At 54.2% G+C, this 16,900-nt stretch overlaps 1 protein-coding gene across 1 annotated transcript in view; it reads left to right on the forward strand.

Moving 5' to 3' along the window:
* The window catches only part of Col9a3 (collagen type IX alpha 3 chain), a 24,865-nt gene that overhangs the window by 2,940 nt on the left and 5,025 nt on the right, over positions 1 to 16,900 (forward strand). The window contains exons 5-30 of the mRNA XM_008843249.2: positions 243 to 296; positions 1,385 to 1,420; positions 1,653 to 1,676; positions 1,900 to 1,953; positions 2,231 to 2,284; positions 2,615 to 2,656; positions 3,697 to 3,753; positions 4,206 to 4,259; positions 4,926 to 4,979; positions 5,232 to 5,285; positions 5,511 to 5,564; positions 6,026 to 6,079; positions 6,741 to 6,794; positions 7,336 to 7,389; positions 7,490 to 7,543; positions 8,230 to 8,274; positions 8,373 to 8,426; positions 8,844 to 8,897; positions 9,434 to 9,487; positions 9,605 to 9,676; positions 12,098 to 12,133; positions 12,741 to 12,785; positions 14,315 to 14,347; positions 14,539 to 14,685; positions 14,838 to 14,892; positions 15,575 to 15,757. Of these exons, the coding sequence (XP_008841471.1) occupies positions 243 to 296; positions 1,385 to 1,420; positions 1,653 to 1,676; positions 1,900 to 1,953; positions 2,231 to 2,284; positions 2,615 to 2,656; positions 3,697 to 3,753; positions 4,206 to 4,259; positions 4,926 to 4,979; positions 5,232 to 5,285; positions 5,511 to 5,564; positions 6,026 to 6,079; positions 6,741 to 6,794; positions 7,336 to 7,389; positions 7,490 to 7,543; positions 8,230 to 8,274; positions 8,373 to 8,426; positions 8,844 to 8,897; positions 9,434 to 9,487; positions 9,605 to 9,676; positions 12,098 to 12,133; positions 12,741 to 12,785; positions 14,315 to 14,347; positions 14,539 to 14,685; positions 14,838 to 14,892; positions 15,575 to 15,757 (1,531 nt within the window). The remainder of the gene's footprint in view (positions 1 to 242; positions 297 to 1,384; positions 1,421 to 1,652; positions 1,677 to 1,899; positions 1,954 to 2,230; positions 2,285 to 2,614; positions 2,657 to 3,696; positions 3,754 to 4,205; positions 4,260 to 4,925; positions 4,980 to 5,231; positions 5,286 to 5,510; positions 5,565 to 6,025; positions 6,080 to 6,740; positions 6,795 to 7,335; positions 7,390 to 7,489; positions 7,544 to 8,229; positions 8,275 to 8,372; positions 8,427 to 8,843; positions 8,898 to 9,433; positions 9,488 to 9,604; positions 9,677 to 12,097; positions 12,134 to 12,740; positions 12,786 to 14,314; positions 14,348 to 14,538; positions 14,686 to 14,837; positions 14,893 to 15,574; positions 15,758 to 16,900) is intronic.

The following is a 16,900-nucleotide window of genomic DNA, read 5'->3' on the forward strand; positions in this document are numbered from 1 at the left end:
GGGGGGGTCTGAGAAGTGAGCTGCTGGACCTGTTTGTTTTGTCCCCAAGGGGCTCTGTAGCAGATTCTCACTTGCCGGCCCTACCTCCTCTCAGAGGCCTGGTGCATCACCCACTTAAGGGTTTTGCCTGCATCTGGATTCATTGTAGTTAAGCAAGTGTCTATAGCTCAGTTCTTTCCAGGGTAGGGCGTGTGCTTCTCATGTAGTGGGTTCTTAAGCCCTCCCTCTGCCTTTCTCTTCAGGGTCTGACTGGGAGGGATGGACCCCCTGGACCCAAAGGTACCCCAGGAGAGCGGGTAAGTGTCTGTAGTTTCCAATGGCTGCAGTCCGCAGGTGAGGTTCCATAAGGTTCCCGGGTAGTTCATCAGGACATCAGGACAGAAGTTCTGTGGGTGATAGCCACGACTGTACTGGTTGGGCTCTGCCCCACTGCCCCACAGCCACTGTGGCTGCCCTCCCCATCCTACAGCCATATCTGGTCAGGGTCATCCTGGCATTCAGACAGTGGCAGGTACAGGTGGTGTGGTGATGAGGACAGAGGTGAGGGTGAGCCCTAGGTGTCCTTCCTCTTCCCAGTATCTCTGGCCCCCAGGGCCCTGAATGAACCAGCATGAGGGGACCTACAGTTACCTGCCTGAACATCTCCTGAGTCTGACCATCAGTTACTGAACCATTCTACCCAAGAGTTGACTTTCTCTTCCTACTGCTTCTGAGAACAGAGCTGTGCCCACAAGTCCTCCCTCCCCTTGGGAGAAGTGGCCATGGGTGCAAAGCATTTCAGAGTGTAAGAAGGCTGGGCAGGGCACAGGGCCACAGCTATCCTGGAGAATTCACCTATGTGGAGTACTAGGATGAAAACAGGTGGCTGGTGGCCCCCTGGGCTGCCATTGTTCGGCCTGTGGTGGGTTGGTCCCAGGCTGTCTGGACGACTCTCTGGCTACAGTACAAGAACCAGCATGTTTCCCCTCCTTGGCAAGCCAATCATTTTGGAGGCAAGAGGACAGGCAGTGCCTGGCTGCCAAGCTGGTGGCTCCCTTATGTGGCCCAAGGTCTGAGGTCTCAGCGACCTCTGCAGGCTACTTTAGTACACCTTCCGAGAGGACAATTCTGAATCTCTGCTGTGTGGCTCATGTCCACCCTGATGTCCTGCCCTCCTGTTGACCCTGTCCCCCAACAGTTCCTGCCTCTTCTTTCCCTCCACACTCAACCCAGCTACTGGGGCAGCAGAGCTCTCCATAGACTCAGTTTTCTAAAGAGGCTTTTGTACCTGCTCCTACCTCCGGGAGTTATGGACTGAGGCTCCATCCAGACAGAAAAGAATGAGTTAGTAAACAAAGGCCAGGGTTCCTTTCCAGTATTCCCTGACCCCTGTTTTCTTCTTCAGGGAAGTCTAGGACCCCCTGGGCCACCAGGGCTTGGGGTAAGTACTGTCTTCTCCCCATGGGATTTTGAAGAGCCAGAGGGTAGTCAGTGGGGCGGCCTCCAAGAGCCCCAGGGCTTCTTATAGTCTCTCCAGAAGGTCTGGGACATTATCTACTGCTGACCTCTGGGCTAGTGGGGTTGGTTTCCCCTAAACCACCATAGCTCACTCTTCCTGAACCCCACTGAATTATCTTCCACTCAGTGCTCTGATCCTATGCTTGGCTTTGCAGGGCAAAGGCCTCCCTGGACCCCCAGTGAGTATCACCCCTGTGGCCCCTCCCAAGCACATACATTCCTAGAGATGCTCCCACTGGAGCCCATGTTGTCTGGGATGTCCCAGATTGTGGCAGTGTGGTCTTCTAGGGTGCAATCTGACTACACACTTGGAGGCCTGGTCACTTCCAAGGCAGACTGCCCTAGTGGGAGTTCTTCCCCCAAGGGTTGCAGGCTGCCCATCTCCTTCTTTACCTCCTCCAGGGAGAGGCAGGAGTGAGTGGCCTCCCAGGTGGGATTGGCCTGCGTGGCCCCCCGGTGAGTGGCTGCCCGCCCCCGTGTACCCACACTTAACCACAGACACCCTGTCCCTCCTCCTTCCCTCCTCTCTGTCCCCTCCCTCTTCCCATTCCCTCCCACCTTGGCTGGTGGGCATTGACAGAGACCCAGGCCAAGAGACACCCAATACCCAGGATAACAGACAGACAGATGCAAACACAGGAGGAAAAGAGCTGTAGTGTCCTCCACTTTGGGCAAAGCTTGTCTGTTTACTTAGTGAGGGTGGCCCTCTTCTGAGTCATGACCTCTCCCCCAGGGACCCTCTGGACTCCCAGGCCTGCCTGGACCCCCAGGACCCCCTGGACCTCCTGTAAGTACTGAGAAGGTGCTCTGGCAGTGCCAGGCATCCTAGAGCATTGGGCTGTACCCCTCCCTGATCCCCTACCCAGGCTCTGTGCCATCTAGAGACTCGGCTTCCCAAGAAGCAGCTGGGAGGCAGGGGCCCGGTCCAGCACAGAACCCAAGGTGACCCTGCTCCAAGGACAGGTGATTTCTTTTATCACCTGCTCTGCTGATGGGTCAGCAGCACCCTACACTGACCACTGGGGGGTGGAATTGAGGGTTTCAATCCTCTGATGGGTGGAGGTCAAATTGTGGGTGAAGGGTGAATGGACCTCAACTGTTTCCCTGTGTTTTCCAGGGAAACCCTGGGGTCCTCCCTGAAGGTGCGACTGATCTGCAGGTGGGCACTTGTGTCCTTGTGGAGGGGTTCCGGGAATGTGCCTGCTGTGGAGGGGGCGGGATCTGGCCTGGGGCCACTGCCTGGGGGACCCTCCAAGACAGCATTCCTAATTTGAAAGGTACCTGTTTTCTTGGCAGGAAGGCCACAAGAGGGAGCTTTTTGGGGAGTGGGCTCAGCACAGATGGCTCCAGGCAGAAGCCTGGCCTCTTTCTCTGTGCCCTATCCTGCTAGCATCTACACCTGCACTGTCCTTCACAAAGCTACTTGTCACAGGGAGGTAACACAAACCCAATTAGTATAGTCCCGTCAGCTGGCAACTCTGCTCCCTACAGAGCCACCTCCTGGCTGCTCTCAGTGAAGGTGGCAAGCTGTCTTTTCTGTCACACGTTCTTTATTCCCACGAAGATGGTTTATGTTTGGCTTCATCTGGACGCAGCTCCATTTAACAGCCGTCTGCCTGCTTTTCTCACTCTCGCCCAAGTCGTGTCCTAGAAGGACAGGGTGAGGTTCTTCCAAACAAGGATAGTGCTAAGCAGTCCTTGGGATGGGTTAATGGGCAGAAGTCAATAGCACCACTCTGTGCCCAGGCCCAGCCTGCCCAGTTCAGTGTGTAGTGTCCTAGGAATCGCCATGCCCTCCTTCCATTCCCTGCTGTCTGGCACAGGATATGCCTCCAAGCCGGAGTGTCAGCGCTGTTGGGTGGGCTCATGTAGCATTCCTCCTAATAGCCACCAGGTGCTGGTCACAAGACGAAAGCCTCTTTGTGGAGCCCACAGCCAGCTTGTGAATAGCTGCTTTGAGGCTGAGTCTGTGTGCAGAGAAGTTGGAGGGGCTGCAAGGGAGGGTGACCAGCTGCGGTCCAGCTCCCTGCAACTGCCCGCCACACCTTGTGCACAGCACTGAATTGAGGTCCTGTCTTGGCTTGTCCGTGGTCCCCTTCACTTTTTAGATGGTCCTCCTCAGGATTCCCCAGTGCTAATCTCTCTTGGAGTCCTGCACCATTTGTCTAGGAGGTATCTTAACCCTCTGTTTTTCAACAGTGCCCTGCCATCTGCCCACCAGGCCCCCCTGGGCCCCCAGGAATGCCAGGATTCAAGGTGAGTAGGCAGCTACTCCCCTTGTAAGTGACAGGCTGAATACATTTTTCACTGGCAGGAGGCCATGGGGTCCCCTCAAGGCTATGGAGCTTGGGGGTTGAGAAAGCTTGGGCCTAGACCCAGGGTTGTCACTGAGAGAAAGCAAAGCTGCTCCTCAACTTGTTCCACCTTCTCTATCCCAATGACACTGGAATCCTGGGCTGAGGGGGTCAGAGGAGACAGAGATATGGGGGAGGGCTGGCCCCCTGCCCTACCTATCCTGGCCCTGCCCCTGCCCTTCCTGAGGGCCCTTGGAGACATGGTCACAGCCCCTCTTGGGCCTCGGTTTCCCTGCCTGGCTCCAGGCCGTGAGCTCTGAATGCTGCTCTGGCTAGGTGGTTACACATAGCTCTGCATGAGTGGGCAGGGGCATCCACGGGTCTGCTGGATGTGACGTCCATGTTTGTTTTCAGGGGCCCGCTGGCTACAAAGGGGAGCAAGGAGAGGTTGGCAAGGATGGTGAGAAGGTAAAATGCTGGCTGCTCCTGGTTTGCTGACCCAGAAAGTGCAGCCATGAAGGATGGGGTTTGGTGGCTGGTGGCCTTGGGACTCTACAGGGGAGGGTCCTGGGGCCTCATGGACTTGTTCTGGGTAGTCACCTGTTACTAGTATTACCTCAGTGAGGCTTGACTAGTCAGAGCTGGGGGACCCGAGCAGAATCCCTTCACGTGAACAGTCTTTCCCAGCCCCAGCTCCTGATGTGTTGGGGGTTCCTGAGGACACTTGGCTGTTAGCCTGAATTATCCTCTGCAGCTTCTGACACACAGTGGCCACTGTCCTGGAGGGCATCTTCCCATCCTCACTGCAGGCTGAGACAAGGTCTGGGATGCCTTTCTGATGTCAGGAGTGACTGACGACTGTTGTGTGCACAGCAAGCGCTCCCTGCTTAAACAGGAGGAAGGGCCTTGCTGGAACAGAGACCCCTGACCAGCCCAGGCAGTGGTGAGGCCACCATGATTCATGTGGTCTTTTTGTAGCTGTGAGCAAGTGTCCTCCTTACTAAGCCTCCATGGGCTCAGCTATGAAATAGGAGTTGTGTCCTACTGCTCAGCCACATGAGAGGGAACCAGTAAGCAATAGAAGGTGCTAGAATTGGGGGTTGAACTAGCTGACCATTGCTTTCTCTGTGGCAGGGTAATCCTGGTCCCCCTGGACCTCCTGGAATCCCGGGCACTCTGGGACTACAGGTGAGTCTGGGGAGGGACCAAGGTAGCCAGGTGGAAGCCCCTTGGATGGCTACCCCAAGGGTAGCCCAAGGCTCAGACTTCAGGGACAGTTAACCAGCACCCAGTACAGGGCCACCCAGGCAGACACCACGGCTGGTGCTGCTCTCTGGGGGTCTCAGCTGAGGTCAAGCACTTCTAAGGAAGACACCAAGGCCCTTGGGGATCCAGAGGCTCTCGGTGGCTCCCCAGAGAGATGTAGTTCTTTCCCCTCAGGGTCCACGAGGATTACGAGGACTTCCAGGGCCTCTTGGGCCCCCTGGGGACCGGGTAAGTCCTACTTGCTCCATGGAGGGCTGTGGGTCAGTTGAGGTCAGCCTGGGTGGCTGGGGGCCAGGCTTGTCCCTACCCCGAGACTTTGTATGGACTCAAGATGGAGGAGCAGTCAGCAGCTCCAGGCTCTTCATGGCTGTCCATTTAGGACTGGGGCAGGAGCCTCCTCTCTGAGTCTTTTTTTCCTCTGGGGGAACCTGAAGTGCATTCTCTTTTCTGCAGGGTCCCATTGGGTTTCGGGGGCCCCCTGGGATCCCAGGAGCGCCAGGAAAAGTGGTATGTGTCTGTCTAGACTGAGGGTCGACCCCACACCAGCCTAGACCCTCTGACCCCATCCTGCTACTATTCCACACAGATGTCTCCCCCTGTTCCACTGGGATGCCCCTGGCTCTGCCCCTGGTTGAGCCATCCATAAGCAAGTGGGAAATTCCGAACACACCAAGGGGTCGCACATCTGAGAGGCCCATGGGGGTGGCGAAGGGGTTCTGTGGTATGCCTAGGAAATGCTGTGCAGCTGGGGCATGGGGAGTCTAGCTTTCATAGGAGATCTGCCTGCTTTGTTGCCTGGATGTGAGCTGAGCTGTCACTGTCCCCTGTGACCCTGTACAGCAGCAGGCTATCTCTGACCATGTCTAGAGAGCTGAGCCAGCTAGGCCCTGGAGAAGACTCAGTAAGGCCCTGTAGCTTTCCTGTCTTATTTGTGTTGACATTGTCCCTGCCCCCCTTGTTATTTTTAGGGTGACAGAGGTGAGAGGGGCCCAGAGGGGTTCCGTGGCCCCAAGGGTGACCTGGTAAGTATCAGGGAGCTTGGTTTTGTGAGTCCTTCTGTAGAAGAACTTGATTGAATTCCTGACTGGAGTTGGGGATAGGGGATACATAAAGGACTCCTTCTGGGGTCATGGGGGGCCTCTCCGTGCCATAACCTGTCCAGGAGTAGTACAAGCTGCTGGCCTGGTCCTGAACCCAGCACTCTCCCTGCCCCACACAGACTCCCAAAGCCCACATGGTAGGCCTTGGGCCCCTCCTGAGCAGCCAGTAGTGACTAGGCTCAGATCCTGGTTCCAGATCAGCCCTAGAATCTAGGTAGGTAGCTTCTTCCCCATCATGCCCCTAAGCTCAGGCTACCCAGCTGCAGAATGGGAGGAAGGGAAATGGACTCTGCAGTGAGGCATGTGGACAAGAGTGACATATCTGACTTCTGAAGTGACTGTCCCCAAATCTGCCTCTTCCCCACCCAAGCCCTAGTGGCTGGGCAGTGCTGCCAAATGTGCCACACACCTCAAGAGGCCCAGGTAACAGATCCATCTCCAGTGGTTGGGATGGGCTACTTGAAGCACAGAACTTGATGTCCTGAAAGCTGGGCATGTGTGACTGAGCCTGTGGGGACATGGTAAGGCTGGGATACTTGTCAAGGTCTCAGCTGTAGGTGCTTCTGTCCCATGTGTCCTTTAGGGCAGAACCGGTCCCAAAGGAATCCCCGGAGTGGCTGGACCTGGTGGAGAGCCAGTAAGTACCTCAGACTTGTGGCCTCAGGCACAGTGTCATGGTGACATAAAATGCCTCGCTCCTCCTGTGTCCCTACTGCTCTTGGCTGAGCTCTTGTCACTAACCATTATCAAAAACTATTTGCCTTTGTACAGTCCCTTCTACACACAGCATAGTGGAACAGGGATCATACTCAGAAGTGCCTACACGGTCTAATGTTCTGCTGATACCTCCTTGATAGTCAAAATGATGGTTTAGCAGCCCCAACAGCCCCCCCCCAGCAGCTCCGGAAGCCCCCAACAGCTCCCAGAAACCCCCATCAGCACCTAAGAAGGAGGGGAGTGGGGGGGGGTCAGCAAGCACAGGTGGGCATTTTGAGGGTCCTGGATGGACAGTGAAGTCTGTCTTGCCACTCCACAGAAGGTTTCTGAAGGTGGCACATGTTGACGCACACCAATCTAGCAAAAAAAGCCAGGCACCCCAGGGCCTCGGCAGAGATGCTCTGTCTAGAGAGTGGGAAAGGACCTTTTCTGAGGGATCTAATACTGTCCTTTGTCCCCAGGGCATGCCAGGCAAGGATGGCAGGGATGGAGTGCCAGGACTTGATGGTGAGAAGGTTGGTACCCAGCAGGTGGCTCGCTGGGAGAGCTGGGGGCGTTCAGCCTTCCAAGGTCTCAACATCGTTTTTCCTCCAACCCCAATCACTATTCTCACAGGGAGAGGCTGGTCGCAGTGGTGCCCCTGGAGAGAAGGGTCCCAATGGGCTGCCAGTAAGTGGTCCAGGCTCGGTAGCCTGCCTTAGCATATATGTGCATTTGTATGTGGAACATGTGTAAACAAGCCTGTGTCCTCCTGGATGCTGAGGGTTCACTCCTGTGGGCCGTGCCTAGGAGCTCTGGCAGGGTCTCTGCATCAGAGACTGGGGAACTGTGAGAGTCCCATCGTGGGGTCAGCAGGGCTGGGTGAATTAGCTTTCCCTCTCAGGGTACTGTGTCTGGCCTGTGCACATTGCCTATGTAGACTGTGCAGCTGCCCTGTGCATGTGTCCTGCATACATTCACTCAGCGATCGTGGCCCTGACCCTGGCCCCTGGCCCTGACCGAAGTCTGACACTAACCCAGACCCTTAAACTGGACCCTGATCCAGACCCTGACACTGACCCCCGATCCCTATCCTGACACTGACCCCCGATCCCTACCCTGACACTGACCCCCGATCCCTACCCTGACACTGACCCCCGATCCCTACCCTGACACTGACCCCCGATCCCTACCCTGACACTGACCCCCGATCCCTGTCCTGACACTGACCCCCGATCCCTGTCCTGACACTGACCCCCGATCCCTGTCCTGACACTGATCCCCGATCCCTGTCCTGACACTGACCCCCGATCCCTACCTTGACACTGATCCCCGATCCCTACCCTGACACTGGACCCCGATCCCTGTCCTGACAGGGCCTCCCTGGACGAGCAGGATCCAAAGGCGAGAAGGGAGAACTGGTAAGTGGCTGCTTTCCCCCAGGGAGGGAAGGGACTGCAGGCAGTGCTCTGGTCCTGAATGAGAGGACATGGTGTTCACTGTCACCTCATTCACACAGGGTAGACCTGGGGAGCTGGGTGAGGCTGGCCCCTCTGGAGAGCCAGGAATCCCCGTGAGTACCCACAGCCCTTCCCTTTGTGTACGCGGGGACCTTGCCTTTTCCCTGCTCACGTGTACAAAGGGACCCTACCCCTCCATGCATGTGTGTATAGACCCTGCCCCCATTTGTATGTGTGCAGGAGTACCCTTCCCCCTCTCCCATGTGTGGCGAACACAGGGACCCTGGTCCCTCCCCCTATGTGTATATAGGGAGCTTGCCCCTACTTCCCATGTGTACATAGAGACCCTGCCTCTCTAGCATGTACACACAGGGAACTCGCCCCTATTCCTCACGTGTACACAGGGACCCTGCTCTTCCTCCGGTGCATATACAGGGACCTGCCTCTCCCCCATGTGTACACAGGGAACTTGTTCCTACTCACACATGTCAAAGGGGATCCTGACCTCACCTTCTTTTCTCTCCCTTCAGGGAGATGTTGGTGTTCCTGGGGAACGTGGTGAGGCTGGTCACAGGGGCTCAGTGGTGAGTAGGCAGGCACAGCCCTGGGGGTTGGGACAGAGCCCTAGCTTCTGAGCAAGCTGGGGTGGCACTTTTTGGAGATATAAGTGGGCCAGGTCCATGAAGGGACTAGGAGATGGGGAGCCTTGCCTTCATCCCTTACCTTCTGGGACAGTGAGGCCATCCTGGGCTATCCTAGTCTCAGATCCTTCTTGCCATGGTACAGTTCAGACCCTGGGAAGTGTAGGTGGAAGTTCTCAAGTCTTGTGCTACAGTTTGTGGGTGCCAGCTGCACACTGTAGGGGAAGTGAGCCAGCCTGACTGTTCAGATGGGGAATATGTGCTAACCTTGAGGACCCCACCCGCCTCAGTTGTCCTCAGGGGGTGTCCATGCCTCTGCCTCCACCTGTAGCAACTTAGCCAGATGACTAAAGACTAGTTTTCTGTCTGTCCAGTACTCCCCATGGGGACACAGCTAGGCTCCCTGGTCCATAAAGGCTACTGCCCCCCTCCAGGACTCCCTGGACCTCAGAGAATCTACTCACATCTTGTTCTTTCAGGGGGCTCTTGGCCCACAGGGCCCTCCGGGGGCCCCTGGTGTCCGTGGCTTCCAGGTGGGTAAAGATGGGGTCCAAGTTTGGGCCAGAGAAGCGAGCCCTAGTAGGCTGGGAAGATGAGGGGTCCTAGCTGGACTTTGTTGGGTGCTGACCAGCTTGGGACCTCATCCACAGGGCCGGAAGGGCAACATAGGAGATCCTGGTCTTCCAGGCCCCCAAGGCCTCCGAGGTGATGTAGGTGACCAGGTAATTATCCTTCCCTTGAACCCCATCCTGCTCCAACCAGTCTACAGAGATAGCCTAGGCCATCTCACTGAGCCTGTTCCTGCCCCACCTGGATGGCAGGGACAGCAGTGTCAGCTCTGAACAGGTGCTTTTGGCCTCTACGTCGTTCATTCTACTTGGGCAGAAGGGGATCTAGAACTTCCTGCTCTGCCTCCAGCCCTACATGCAGGCCTGGCGGGACCAGTAACTGGGACAAGAGGAAAGACATTGGCTCTGGCTCTAGGCCCTGAGCTACCTATTGGGAGTGAGCTGAGACCCGATTGACCCCAAATTCTTTCCTGCTAGTCCTACAGCAGCCAGTGATATTGACTCTCTGTGGGGCCAAGACCCAGGGGAGTTGCAGTCTGCTCAGGTCCCCACTGATTAGTGGGTGAGGCTTCAGGTTCCCTGGAAGGAGGCTGACCTAGGACCTAGGCCATATACTAGGGCCTTGGGAGCTATGTGTTTGACTTTTTTGGTCCCCACTAGGCAGGGATAGAACCCTCTTCAGACATGCACAAGCAGCCCTTGGAGGCTTTAGAGAACCTCTGCAGATGCTGGGAGCCACAGAAACCACCACCCCACAGTGGGGACAGTGGGCCCTTTATTAGGGAAATTCCAGAGATTGAGGGACTTTCCAACAACTTCTAGGATTCTAAGCCAGTGGACAGAAGGGCTTGGAGGTGGCAGTGCTGGTGTCTGTCCCCAGTCCCAAAAGGGGGGTTGTTTTCTGGCTTTCCTTCCTTGGATGGCTCTTTGTCTTTGCTTCACATTTCTTTTTTAAAATTTATTTTTTATTTAATGTGTATGAGTGTTCTGCTTGCATGTATGTGCAGTGCTTGTGGAGGCCAGAAGAGGGTGTCGGATCCCCTGGAACTGGAGTTAGACGTTTGTTAACTGCCATGTGGGTGGTGGGAACTGAACCCAGGTCCTCTGCAAGAGCAGTCAGTGCTCTTAACCACTGAGCCATCTCTCTAGCCCCTCCTTTCATCTTTTTTGTATTTTTAAAATGTAAGTGCACCCATCAGAAGAGGCTTTCAGATCCTGTGGGACTGGAGTTACGGACAGTTGTTAGCTGCCATGTGGGTGCTGGGATTCGAACCCGGGCCTTCTGCAAGAACAGTTAGTGTTTATCTGCTGGGATAAACACTATTTATTATTTTTATAATAATCTCTCCAGCCCCTATTTATTATTTTTATTTTATGTGTATGCATGTATTGCCTGCATGTAGGTAAGTGCACCCGTGTCGTGCAATGCCCGCTGAAGTCAGAAGTCCCAACTCCCTTGGGACTGGAGTTACAGACAGTTGTTAGCTGCCATGTGGGTGCTGGGATTTGAATCCGGGTCTTCTGCAAGAACAACCAGTGTTCTTAACCGCTGAGCCATCTCGCCAGCCCCATCTGTTTTGTATTTTGAGACAGAGTCCCACTATGTAGACCAGGCACCAGGCTGGATGGAACTCACCTACCTCTGCCTCTGTCTCTCAAGTGCTGGAATTAAGGGCAGATGCCACCAAGTTTGGCCTCTTTTTTTTGTTTGTTTTTTTCTGTCTTTTTGAAGCAGGGTCTCCCTGTAGCCCCAGCTGTCTTAGAACTCACTATGTAGACCAGGCTGGCCTCAAACTCACAGAGATCTGCCTGCCTCTGCTTCCCAAGTGCTGGGACTACAGGCGTGCACCACCACACCCGGCTTGGCCTCTTTTTTTTTTTTAAGATTTATTTTTTGTGTATGAGTGTTGGCCTGCATGTATGTATATGCACCACATATGTGCAGTGCCAAGGAGGCCAGAAGAGGGAGTTGGAGATGGTTGTAAAACACCATTTGAGTGCTGGGAACTAAACCTAGGTCCTCTGCCAGGGCAGCTAGTGCTCTAACCTCTAAGCCATCTCTCCAGCCCCAGATTTAATTATTTAGAAAGCTTCATGCTTTTTGCCCTCTGAGCAGGTTCTTGTGTTTGAACAAAGTTGAGGGGAATAAAAACCAGGACTTCGCACATGCTAAGAGATATTCTACCACTGCACTACACCCCTAGGCCTGAGTGGACATTTTTTTTAGGGGTCCTAGCAGTTCCCAGAAATGTCCCTGATTTCACAGCTGAGGAGAAGGTGTTTAAGATGAATGTTAGGATCTTTGAACAGTTCAACTGAGATGTCATTGCCCCATTGCCCGATTTAAGGACCTCATTGTCCACTGGGAGTGATCCACTGTCATGGGGCACAGGGCTGACACAGGTGCTGCTGTCAGCCATGGACTTGGGCTTAGCAGCTGGGGCTGGTTTCTGGGCCTTCTGCCATAGGAGGAGTTTGCATACCTGGTCCAGGTGGGATTCCTGCCTCTGCTATGCTGGGTGCCGGGTGGGGACTCCTGAGCTTCATCTAATCCAGAATCTTCTCTCTGTCCAGGGCCCAGGAGGTGCCACAGGCCCTAAAGGAGATCAGGTGAGCTCCAGGCCATCTGGCTTTGGGTTTGCTTTCCGAACTCTTGAGCGGCCCCCTTGACTCTTATTTCTCTTCATCCTCCTGTTTTCCTCCGCCCCCTGCTTTGCACCACTCTGAGCAGCAGCAAAGACAAGAGTCAGCTGCCTTCCTAGGTATAAGCAGTTGAGCAGATGGTCATTATGTGACCACGTGTGCGACAAACGCTGCCTCTGTCAGGGAAGATGAACGAAGTGAAGTCCCTTGCACAAGCAGCTGGCGGTGCAGTGGCTTTTCTCTGCAGCCCTTTCCTCCATGGAACAGTACAAAGACTATGGTGGCTGCTGCACTCTGTCCCTGTAGGGACAGCTGCCTCTTCTCCAGGCAGCCCAGGGCCCCTCCATCCAGTGCCACATAAGGTGCTACCCAGCAGGAAAGCCTCAGTATGCAAATAAGTGACTTCAGCTTTGTGGTCTGTCTGGCTGTTGTTCCCAGAGATCCTTGTGCTGCCTCAGGAGCTATTTCAAGTGCAGAAGAATGGCCCAGACTCTGGGCCCAGGGTCAGTGATAAACAGAGCAGGTGGCTTAGGGTGGAAAGGAGCAGTTGATAACCTAGGTGTGTTATCTGCAGGGCATCGCAGGTTCAGACGGTCTTCCAGGGGACAAAGGCGAACTGGTGAGTGAGGCTGAACCCCTTATTGCCAACTGTGAGCCAACTGGTCAGTTTAGTTGGGAGCTGTCCCACGGACAACATCAGTATCTGCAGATGGCAGGCAGGGTTTGGACAGCATCCATCAAGTGCCCAGGCCTGGCCACGGCTATCCCGTTAAAGAGAGGGGTTCCTGTCCAGAAAACAAGGGCAGGGTAGGTAACTCCTTGCTGAGGTGTGGGTCTCTCCCTGGGGCTTGCATCACAGTCTGCCTATGAACGTCAGCCATGGCTGAGGTCTGAGTGGACAAAGCCTTGTTTTCATACAGCTGGAATGTGGGCCTCACACATTCATCTCTCTTCTGGAGGCACCAGAAATGGAACTGCCCTGGAGTTGAAGTAGAAAGTGCTTTCTGGTTCCCAGGTGGCCAAGGATTTCGATTCTTTGGTGATGGCTTTCTTTTGTGTAAGGGTGAGAGACCCAGCCTAAATCCAGGGATCCTGCTCTCAGGCAACACCCATTGTCTACTGTGAACCTCTTGTGCCTTTAGCCAAAATAATCTCAGTTGTGTGTGCTTTATTTTGGCAAAATCTTTTTTTTTTTTTTTGGTCTTTTTGAGACAGGGTCTCTCTGTAGCCCCAGCTGTCCTGGAACTCACTATGTAGACGAGGCTGGCCTTGAACTCACAGAGATCCACATGCCTCTGACTCCTGAGTGCTGGGATTAAAGGCATGCGCCACCACGCCCGGCTAAAATCTTTTTTTTTAAAATATTTTATTATTTGTATTTTTTGTGTATGAGTGTATTGCCTGTATGTGTGTAAATGCACTCGCATTGTGCAATGCCCACAGAGGCCAGAAGAGGGTGGCGGAGTCCCCTGGAACTGGAGTTACAGATGGTTGTTAGCCACCATGTAGATACTGGGAACCAAACCTGGGTCCTCTGTAAGACCAGCCAGTGCTCTTAACCACTGAGCCATCTCTCCACCTTTAGAAACAGCCCCGACCTTTCCACCCTGAAAACTGATGGAGTGATAGGCAGTCATGTGGGACAGAGCCCTGCCAGCTAGGAACCTCTCTGTGACACTAACCACTGTAACAGTGAGCCAGGTGAACTTACCCTCTGTCTTTTCCTGCTTTGGCTATGGAATCAGCTCATGGTTGTGAGCAGAGCCAATGCCCGGGCCCAATCAGTCCACTGGTTGTTGGGTTAAGACTATGTCCTGTTTACATACTTGGTATCATTCCTGAGGACCCAGGTGGAGAAGGGCCCAGAGTTCCAGGACAGAGACATTCAGCTCAGCATAATTTATAATACTACAGCAAAGAGATGGATAGAAACAAGCTAGTCAGGCCTAAGAACAGATGCCATGCAGCCACTAAAATCACTGCTCAGGGAAAAAAAGTGTTCACGACAGCATCAAGAGGTGGAAGGAGGAGCCTTGTCAGTATACTCACGTGGGGTATGAGGGGCTCAATGGCCTCCTGGTGCTAAGTCACTTCCTTAGAGCCACTTGTATGTGCCTAATAGTTAAAGTACTTGCTTCCTCTTCACAGGGTCCCAGTGGTCCCATTGGACAAAAAGGAGAGGTGAGTGCCTAGCAGATGTTCCCACAAGTCAAAAAGATCCTGTCCACCTCTGGGTGGGCTGTCCTCCCCGTGGAACACAACCAAGGTGTGCGATCAGAAAGCCACTGAGCACCAGGGGAGGAGAGCCATCCAGTGGTAGCTCTCAGCCCCAGGGGACACTCACTCTGACCCCTTCCTCCTGTTCTCTGCAGTCTGGCAGCCGAGGGGAGCTGGGCCCCAAAGGCATCCAGGGCCCCAACGGCACCAGTGGAGTCCAGGGTGTTCCTGGCCCCCCAGGACCCCTGGGCCTCCAGGGTGTGCAAGGTGTCCCAGGCATCACTGGGAAGCCAGGAGTTCCGGTGTGTGGTTTTTCTTTTCTTTTGTGTTGTGGGTGTTGGACTTGTGTTTAGATCATGGTTTTTCTGAATAATCAGTTTGGGAGTGGGATGTTGGCTATGTCCATGGTGACGGCACACTGACCTACGTGCTGATGAACCTGGGTGAATTTCAGGGTAAGGAAGCCAGTGAACAGCGCATCAGGGAGCTGTGTGGGGGGATGATCAGTGGTGAGTCACCTGTGCATACCCTCCATCCCAGGGAGCTGTGTGTGTGTGGGGGTGATCAGTGGTGAGTCACCTGTGCATACCCTCCATCCCAGGGAGCTGTGTGTGTGTGGGGGTGATCAGTGGTGAGTCACCTGTGCATACCCTCCATCCCAGGGAGCTGTGTGTGTGGGGGGGGTGATCAGTGGTGAGTCACCTGTGCATACCCTCCATCCCAGGGAGCTGTGTGTGTGTTGGGGGGATGATCAGTGGTGAGTCACCTGTGCATACCCTCCATCCCAGGGAGCTGTGTGTGTGTTGGGGGGATGATCAGTGGTGAGTCACCTGTGCATACCCTCCATCCCACACACCTTCTGCCCCTTGGCCACTGTCCCACCTGTCCCCACCTGATTTGAAGGAGGCTCCTTTCTTCCCAGGGCTTGACACAGGCAACAGTTACAAGGAAGAAAACACTCTTCCCTTTGGCTGGGAGGGATGCTTCCTTCCCTAGGTGGCTTTGCCCCTCACAGCACGTGATGTGCTCCAAGATTGGGGGGGGTCTTCCATCTAGCCCCTCGGGTACCTCAAAGAAGTTAGAAAACACTTTTAGCAAGTAGAAACTCCCCCTGAAAGACAGCTGCTGCATTGTACTTTGCACGATGTTTTGGTGAACTCTGACGTAAGTGCTTGTACCGTTTTCCAAAAGAGCACATCGCACAGTTAGCAGCACACCTGAGGAAGCCGTTAGCACCAGGCTCCGTCGGCAGGCCTGGTCCCGCAGGACCCCCAGGACCCCCAGGTCCTCCAGGTTCCATTGGCCACCCCGGTGCTCGGGGGCCCCCTGGATACCGTGGTCCCACTGGGGAGCTTGGAGATCCTGGACCCAGAGGTAAGTAGTTGGCACAAGACATGGTCACCCTGCTATTGTGGCACATGAGGAAACCCAAGTTTCCTGTAGCACAGAGCAGCACAGTCCTTGCTGAGATATCCCCCTCCCGAGATCCAGGGAGGGCAGGACCCAAATGACAGGTCCAAAGTCACCTGCCATTTTCTGCTCTTGATTGGCCTCATGGTCATGAGACCTGAGAGCTACATACATTTAGGTTGGACTAGTGCCCCTTAGTCCCACAGTCTACACAGCTCACCTAGAAATGCTGTGAAGATTCTGTGAGTACTCTGGTCATACCACATACATACCAGGGCTCCTCCAGGGAAGCTCTGAGAGGGCCGGGCCTTGGTGCTTTGGGAACCAGCATGGGTAATTCTCACTGTCCCATGGGAAGCACAGTAATCGTAAGTGTGATACATTTCTTAAATACCATAGGGCAAAATTGGGTGGGGATGTGGGCCGTGACTAACCAGAATCCACTGCCACTCAGGAGCTCAATCCTTGAGCTCAGTCCTTAGTGAAGACTGGCTGTAGAGGACAATGTTAGTTTCAAAAGACAAAAACAACAGATCCAGAGGCTGGAGAGATGGCTCAGCAGTTAAGAACACTGGTGGTTCTGGCAGAAGACCCGGGTTCAAATCCTAGCACCCACATGGCAGCTAACAACTATAACTCCAGTCCCAGGGGATCCCATAGCCTGTTCTGTCCTCCACGGGCATTGCACTACACGGGTGCACTTAACTACATTCAGGCAGTACATGAATACACATAAAATAAAAATATATAAAATATTTTTTAAAAAACAACAAAAAAATCCAAACTCTATTTAAGATAATGGGAAGAAGGGGCAGGTCAGATCTCGATGCTGGTCTGTTGATGCTGCAGCTATGGGGGCCCCATGTGGATGGATGGCTGGAGGAAAACTGGGTCACCAGAGACAAACTAGGGGACCTGATGACACTGAAACGATGAACACTAACCTTTTCCAGATTAGACTTTGGAGCTTATTTATTTTAAAATGCAGACCCAGACGCAGGCCTTGTAGCCTATGTGACTTTGACGCCCCTGATTTCACCTGGTCCTGAGTGATTGGCCAGTGGCTTCCTGTTTTTCAAAAGTAGTTTAAGTACCCCCCCCCCCCCC

Source organism: Nannospalax galili, unplaced genomic scaffold (genome assembly GCF_000622305.1).
Source record: "Nannospalax galili isolate Female #2095 unplaced genomic scaffold, S.galili_v1.0 scaffold160, whole genome shotgun sequence".
Taxonomy (NCBI): domain Eukaryota; kingdom Metazoa; phylum Chordata; class Mammalia; order Rodentia; family Spalacidae; genus Nannospalax; species Nannospalax galili.